General features: G+C 55.3%; 1 protein-coding gene across 1 annotated transcript in view; it reads left to right on the plus strand.

Moving 5' to 3' along the window:
* The first annotated feature begins 1,698 nt into the window (after nucleotides 1–1,698).
* The window catches only part of LOC130193255 (intermembrane lipid transfer protein VPS13C-like), a 94,454-nt gene continuing 87,365 nt past the window's right edge, over nucleotides 1,699–8,787 (plus strand). Inside the window, exons 1-5 of the mRNA XM_056413704.1 lie at nucleotides 1,699–2,038; nucleotides 2,691–3,385; nucleotides 3,484–3,680; nucleotides 3,723–3,804; nucleotides 4,020–4,079. Of these exons, the coding sequence (XP_056269679.1) occupies nucleotides 1,699–2,038; nucleotides 2,691–3,385; nucleotides 3,484–3,680; nucleotides 3,723–3,804; nucleotides 4,020–4,079 (1,374 nt within the window). The remainder of the gene's footprint in view (nucleotides 2,039–2,690; nucleotides 3,386–3,483; nucleotides 3,681–3,722; nucleotides 3,805–4,019; nucleotides 4,080–8,787) is intronic.

Consider the following 8,787-nt stretch of genomic DNA (forward strand, 5'->3'; position numbering starts at 1 on the left):
TCAAGGAAAAGGTACAATCGCTAAAAAGGAATGTCTGGTGTTAACTCTCTGCTCAAATGGTCGTAAAGAAAAACACAGTCGATATGGAAACCCAAATGTTATTATATTAAATCAAATTCAATGCATCTGCAAGCCCCCAAAATGAACACATACACTACAAACAATCAAACCCACTCAAAGCAGTATAATCCCCGGATCCCGACAGTCCCAAAGTCTTTGCAGTCCCCAAAACAAAAGTAAATGACTGCACACCCCTCCCCAAAAGCCGGCAAACAGCTGACCGACCAGGCGGAAGCGTGGCGGCGCGCGTTCAATCCCGCTCCTTCACCCTAGTCCGGTAGGTGCTGGGCCCAGTTCACAGTGTTCCTGCGCAGTCTTCTATTAGTGATCCCGCCCGGTATAATCCAAAATAGAAACAGTCGCGGATTGTGCTGCCATGCAAACCCACGGGGCAACACCACGACCACACGGGGCCACGGGGCCACGCAACCACAGGGCCACGCAACCCGCTGGGCCACAACCACGGGCCATCGCAACCACGAGGCCTGCGCAACCCACGGGGCCACCACGACCACAGGGGCCATGCAACTCACAGGCCCGCAGCGGGCCACAGGGCACAGGGGCCCACGCAACCCGGGCCAATACCCACCACACAGGGCCACACAACCACGCACGGGCCACGCAACCACGGGGCCACCACGCAACCACACGAGCCAACCCAGGGGCCACACGACCACGGGGCCACGCAACCCACGCGAGGCCACCCACGACCACAGGGCCACGACGACCCACGGGGTCATTACCATCAATATCCACGCAACCCGCAGGACCCACAGGGGCCACAGCCCGCGAGCCAACGGGCCACGACCACATCGGCCACGCAACCACGGGGCCACGAAATCATCGGGCACCACACGGGGCCACGCAACCACGGGCCACACGGACCACCGCCACGCAACCACGGGCCACATTAACCATCGGGCCATCAAGAACCACCGGGCCACGGGCCGCGGGCCCACGCAACCCGCGGGGCCACACAACCACCACGAGGCCACGCGCAACCACGGGGCCACACGACCCACCGCGAGGCCACGCAACCACCGCAGGGCCACCACTACCACTGGGCCACCACAACCGCCACGGGCCACGCAACTGTGCACGGGCCCACGCAACCGCGAGCCACGCAACCACAGGGCCACACGACCACACGGGGCCACGCAACTACCGGGCCCGCACATTTAATTAATATCGGAGCCATGCAACCACGGGCCACACGACCACACGGGCCACGCAACCCGCGAACCCACCACGACCACCGCGGGCCACGCAACCACACAGGGCCACCACGACCACACGGGCCAGCCGGTGCGCAACCACAGGGCCACACGGCCACGCAGGGCCAGCTTGCGGGGCAACCACGGGGCCACACGACCACACGGGGCCACGCAACCACGGGGCCACACGACCACTGGGCCACACAACCATACGGGGCCATGCAACCACGGGGCCACGCAACCACGGGGCCACACACAGCCATGCACGGGGCCATGTGCAACACGAGCAGGCCACGTACCCCACGGGGCCACACGACCACGCCAGCCCACGCAACCACAGGGCCACGCAACCCGAACGGGCCAGCAGGGCTCACACGACCACACAGGGCCACGCAACCACGGGGCCACACGACCACACGGGGCCATGCAACTACGGGGCCACGCAACCCCGGGGCCACACGACCACACAGGGCCACGCAACCCGCAGGGCCACCTGACCACGAGACACACATTGCCGGCCACGCAACCACTGGGCCACACCACCACTGGGCCCACGCATTATAACTGGCCGCAGGCCATGCCTTCCCGCACGGGCCACGCGAACCACGTGCCACACCACGGGGCCACACGACCACACGGGGCCACGCAACCACGGGGCCAACACCGACCTCGTAAGCCACATGCAACCACCGGGGCCACGATCACCACCACGGGCCCGCAAACCACGGGACCCACGCAACCACGGAGGCCACGCATGACCACAGGTACACACACGACCACACGGGCCACTGCAACCCACGGGGCCACCACGACCCTGCACGGAGGCCATGCAACCTTGCACGGGGCCACCACCCACGACCATACGGGCCACGCAACCACGAGCCCACGCGAGCCACGGGCCACCACGACTCACTGGGCCACACAGCCATACGGGGCAGGGCCATGCAAACCACGGGGCCACGCAACCACGGGGCCACCACCCGACACACGGGCCACGGGCCACGCAAACCACAGGGCCACGCAACCCGGGCCACCATTACCCACCACAGGGCCACGCAACCATCGGGCCACACTTCCACCACACGGGCCATGCAACTACGGAGCCACACGCAACCCCGGGCCACCAATATTGTACACGCCCGCGCAACCACGGAGCCACACGACCACACAGGGGCCACGCACCACGGGCCATTTAACCACGGGCCACATGCGACCACCACGGGGCCCCACGCAACCACGGGGCACACACACAACCACGGGCCACCACGACCTGCGGGCCACCACATTACCACATCGGGCCACGCAACCACGGGCCACGCAATCCACGTGGGACCACGGGCGGGGCCACGCAACCACGGGGCCACAGGACCACGGGGCCACGCAACCACGGGGCCACACAACCACACGGGGCCACAGGGCCACACAACCACACGGGGCCACGCAACCACGGGGCCACACAACCACACGGGGCCACGCAACCACGGGGCCACCACGACCCACCACGACGTGCGGGGCCACACGACCACACGGGGCCACACAACCACGGGGCCACGCAACCACAGGGCCACGCAATCACGGGGCCACACGACCACACGGGGCCACGCAACCACGGGGCCACACGACATGCAGGGCCACGCAACCACAGGGCCATTATCGGGCCACGCAACCACGGGCCACACGACCACCACCAGGGCCCACGCAACCACGAGGCCACAGCCTGCAGACCCACGCAACCACGGGGCCACGCAACCACGGGGCCACGCAACCACGGGGCCACACGCAACCACACAGGGCGCGAACCACGAGGCCACCACGACCACACGGGCCACGCAGAAATCATGCCGGGCCACACGGCCACGGGGCCACGCAACCACGGGGCCACGCAACCACGGGGCCACACGACCACATGGGGCCACGCAACCACGGGGCCACACGACCACACGGGGCCACGCAACCACAGGGCCACACGGGGCCACGCAACCACGGGGCCACACGACCACACGGGGCCACACGACCACACAGGGCCACGCAACCACGGGGCCACGCGGCCACGGGGCCACGACTGCGATCATGCGACTCACGCAGGGGCCACGGGCCTCGAGACCCATGAGGTCTGGAGGAGCTCCTGGACCGGTTCGTGGCGTTCCAACTTGGCGGCGCTGTCTTCACGCCGCTGGTCGTGACCTTTGTGACCTTTGTGCTCCTCAAGGTGCTGCTGACCCTCAAGAAGCCCAAGGGCCAGGAGGAGGCCCCGTTCCTGGTCTTCCACGCGGCTCACCTGGGCACCAACGCCAAGGTCAGGAGGTACGACACGTGCGCCACGACCTTCATCAAGAAGATCTCCGTGAGGTGCCTGGAGTTCAAAGGTCAGCGCTCTGTGCCCGGCGGTGACCCGGCGGTGACCCGGTGCTCTCTGCTCCCGGTCCTCACGCTGCGTCTCTGTTCCAGACGCATGGCACTGAGCTCGCTGAGCCTCGTCAGCTCCTCGGTGGAGCCCGGCGCCGAGCTGCTCAGAGTGCAGTACCTCAAGGTGACCACTAGCTGCGTCCCCTGAGACTCCAGACAACGGGACATTTCTCACAATGCGAGAGGAGAGTACCGTTAGCGATTGCGGTTAGCCCAACGCTAACGTGAGGTCTAGCGCATAAGAAACAGCCAATCAGAGAGTTCCGTTGTGTTCAGTTCCTCCAGGTGTCCACTAGGGGACGCTAACAGAACCTGCTAACAGAACCTGTCTGTCCTCAGGCGGACCGCGCCGGGCCCGGCTTCAGCTCCGTCTACAATAACACGGAGCAGATGATCAACGTGAGCCACACACACACACACACACACACCAGTGGCGGCTGGTGAAATATTTTGGGGGGGGGCAGTTGGGCGACGCGGTTTAAATATCACTCAACAATGAGAAGAAAAGAGGTTTTGAGTAGAATATAGTAGAACACAATGTAGTTTTTCCCTTTTAGCGCCCCTTCAGTTTGAGGTATTTAACGTTTACTTCAGTGTCGTAAATACTGCAGTTCACGATAAACGCCCAGCCTACGCATAAACTTGTATTGAGTTGAGATCATGTGTTGTCCTGTATTATAATTATTATTATTATTATTATTTGTACGCATTAGTCACGGGTTATAAAAGGTGACGAGGGAGGCAGACGCGAGGAGTTATTTTGTTTGGAGGCGCTGACAGGCGGCTGGACTCAGGAACCGCAGCAATCCGCCACTGTTTCTATTTTGGATGTATACCAGTAAGCGGGATCATCAATAGAAGACTGCGCAGGAACACTGAACTGGGCCAGCACCGACCCGGACCAGGGTGGAAGGAGGCGGGATTGAACGCAGCGCCTCGCCATGCGCATTCCGCCTGGTCGGTCAGCTGTTTGCACCCGGCTTTTGGGGAGGGGTGCGCCAGTGCAGTCATTTACTTTTGTTTTGGTGACACTCAAAAGACTTTGGGGACTGTCGGGATCCGGGGATTATACCCGTTTTGAGTGGGTTTGATTGTTTGTAGTGGATGTGTTCATTTTGGGGCTTCAGATGCATTGAATTTGATTTAATATAATAACATTTGGGTTTCCGCGCATATCGACTGTGTGTGTTTTCTTTCTTACCCATTCTGAGCAGAGAGTTAACACTGCACCGCAGATCCGCCCATTCCCTTTTTTTTAGCGTACAGTACCTTTTCCCTCCGATTGAGCGCCATAAGGGCTTAATTGTTCCAAATATAATTCAAAAGAATAGACAACATTTAGTTTAGATGAAATACCATCGCTAAGCTTAAATGATATCGTTGTTTTCTAAATGTTTTAATGTGGAGTGCGCAGTGATCGAATACAATATTGTTGACACCAATAAGTTGCTATAAAAAGCTCCTTATACTGGAGCTCAAAGGCGGCAGTGGGTGTGCACTTCATAAGATACGTGCGTAATCACTGCCAGAAAGCAGGTTGAAGTCCACATCCGCTTCCCGGAGGCCGGGCGCTCCAGAATCCTACATAGCGGAGTTATTTCCCACAGACCCCGATGGCGTGGAGCCGCAAATCGCCACATTAAATCAATAGAATGGCACAATTTTTTTCAAGCTGTTATTTTAAGGTACAATTGTTACATAATGTTACTTTAAAGAACACAGCGTGCTCAACACGGTCCAACAACAACTAAACACACTGTGACTTTAGAGGCTCAGAGCAGCTTTATAAGGAACATGGGGGCGGAAGCTTCAGAGGGTCACACAATAGAAGAGCTTCACCTCACATGGAAGAGGTTCAGAGTCAGAGAGATCACATGTTACATGGGGACAGAGTAGAGTCAGAGATCACATGTTACATGGGGACAGAGTAGAGTCAGAGATCACATGTTACATGGGGACAGGTAGAGTCAGATATCACATGTTACATGGAGGACAGAGTAGAGCCAGAGATCACATGTTACATGGGACAGAGTAGGAGTCAGATCACATGTTACATGTGGGGACAGAAGTAGAGTCAGAGATCACATGTTACATGGGGACAGAGTAGAGTCAGAGGATCACATGTTATATGGGGACAGAGAGAGAGATCACATGTTACATGGGGACAGAGTAGTCAGAGATCATGTTACATGGGGACAGAGTAGAGTCAGAGAGATCACATGTTCCATGGGGGACAGAGTAGTCAGAGAGATCACATGTTACATGGGGGACAGAGTAGAGTCAGAGATCACATGTTCCATGGGGGACAGTCAGAGAGATCACATGTTCCATGGGGGACAGATTCAGAGAGATCACATGTTACATGGGGACAGAGTAGAGTCAGAGAGATCACATGTTACATGGGGGGACAGAGTAGAGTCAGAGATCACATGTTACATGGGGACAGAGAGTCAGAGATCACATGTTACATGGGGACAGAGAGCCAGAGAGATCATGTGCCATGGGGACAGAGTAGAGTCAGAGAGATCACATGTTACATGGGGTTGTGAGTAGAGTCAGAGAGATCACATGTTACATGGGGACAGAGTAGAGTCAGAGATCACATGTTACATGGGGACAGAGTATAGTCAGAGATCACATGTTACATGGGGACAGAGAGATCACATGTTACATGGGGACAGAGTAGAGTCAGAGATGGGGACAGAGTAGAGTCAGAGATCACATGTTACATGGGGACAGAGTAGAGTCAGAGAGATCACATGTTACATGGGGACAGAGTAGAGCCAGAGATCACATGTTACATGGGGACAGAGTAGAGTCAGAGATCACATGTTACATGGGGACAGAGTAGAGTCAGAGATCACATGTTACATGGGGGACAGAGTAGAGTCAGAGAGATCACATGTTACATGGGGACAGAGTAGAGTCAGAGATCACATGTTACATGGGGACAGAGTAGTCAGATCACATGTTACATGGGGACAGAGTGAGTCAGAGATCACATGTTACATGGGGAAGTCAGAGATCACATGTTACATGGGGAACAGAGTAGAGTCAGAGATCACATGTTACTTGGGGACAGAGTAGAGGCAGTGATCACATGTTACATGGGGACATAGTATAGCCAGAGAGATCACATGTTACATGGGGACAGAGTAAGTCAGAGATCACATGTTACATGGGACAAGAGTGAGTCAAGAGATCACATGTTACATGTGGACAGAGTAGAGTCAGAGATCACATGTTACATGGGGACAGAGTAGGGTCAGAGAGATCACATGTTACATGGGGACAGAGTAGAGTCAGATCACATGTTACATGGGGACAGAGTGAAGTCAGAGATCACATGTTACATGGGGACAGAGTAGTCAGAGATCACATGTTACATGGGGACAGAGTGGGGACAGAGTCAGAGATCACATGTTACATGGGGACAGAGTAGAGTCAGAGAGATCACATGTTACATGGGGACAGAGTAGAGTCAGAGATCACATGTTACATGGGGCAGAGTAGAGTCAGAGATCACATGTTACATGGGGACAGGTAGAGTCAGAGATCACATGTTACATGGGGACAGAGTAAGTCAGAGAGATCACATGTTGAGAGTCAGAGATCACATGTTACATGGGGACAGAGTAGAGTCAGAGATCACATGTTACATGGGGACAGAGTAGAGTCAGAGATCACATGTTACATGGGGACAGGTAGAGTCAGAGATCACATGTTACATGGGGACAGAGTAGAGTCAGAGATCACATGTTACATGGGGACAGAGTAGAGTCAGGAGAGATCACATGTTACATGGGGACAGAGTAGAGTCAGAGATCACATGTTACATGGGGACAGAGTAGAGTCAGGGATCACATGTTACATGGGGACAGAGAGAGTCAGAGATCACATGTTACATGGGGACAGAGTAGAGTCAGGGATCACATGTTACATGGGGACAGAGTAGAGCCAGAGATCACATGTTACATGGGGACAGAGTGGGAGTCAGAGAGATCACATGTTACATGGGGACAGAGTAAGTCAGAGATCACATGTTACATGGGGGACAGGTAGAGTCAGAGATCACATGATACATGGGGACAGAGGAGTCAGAGATCACATGTTACATGGGGACAGAGTAGAGTCAGAGATCACATGTTACATGGGGACAGAGTAGAGTCAGAGATCACATGTTACATGGGACAGAGTAGAAGCCAGAGATCACATGTTACATGGGGACAGAGTAGAGTCAGAGATCACATGTTACATGGGGACAGAGGAGTCAGAGATCACATGTTACATGGGGACAGAGTAGAGTCAGAGAGATCACATGTTACATGGGGACAGAGTAGAGTCAGAGATCACATGTTACATGGGGACAGAGTAGAGTCAGAGATCACATGTTACATGGGGACAGAGTAGAGTCAGAGAGATCACATGTTACATGAGGGACAGAGTAAAGTCAGAGATCACATGTTACATGGGGACAGAGTAGAGTCAGAGATCACATGTTACATGGGGACAGAGTGAGTCAGAGATCATGTTACATGGGGACAGAGTAGAGTCAGAGATCACATGTTACATGGGGAATCAGAGTCAGAGATCACATGTTACATGGGGGACAGTAGAGTCAGAGATCACATGTTGCATGGGGACAGAGGAGTCAGAGATCACATGTTACATGGGGACAGAGTAGAGCCAGAGATCACATGTTACATGGGGACAGAGTAGAGTCAGAGATCACATGTTACATGGGGACAGAGGAGTCAGAGATCACATGTTACATGGGGACAGAGTAGAGCCAGAGATCACATGTTACATGGGGACAGAGTAGTCAGAGAGATCACATGTTACATGGGGACAGAGTAGAGTCAGAGATCACATGTTACATGGGGACAGAGGAGTCAGAGATCACATGTTACATGGGGACAGAGTAGAGTCAGAGAGAGATCACATGTTACATGGGGACAGAGTAGAGTCAGAGAGATCACATGTTACATGGGGACAGAGTAGAGTCAGAGATCACATGTTACATGGGACAGAGTAGCCAGAGATCACATGTTACATGGGGACAGAGTAGAGTCAGAGAGATCACATGTTACATGGGGACAGAGTAGCC

Source organism: Pseudoliparis swirei, chromosome 4 (assembly GCF_029220125.1).
Source record: "Pseudoliparis swirei isolate HS2019 ecotype Mariana Trench chromosome 4, NWPU_hadal_v1, whole genome shotgun sequence".
Classification (NCBI taxonomy): Eukaryota; Metazoa; Chordata; class Actinopteri; order Perciformes; family Liparidae; genus Pseudoliparis; species Pseudoliparis swirei.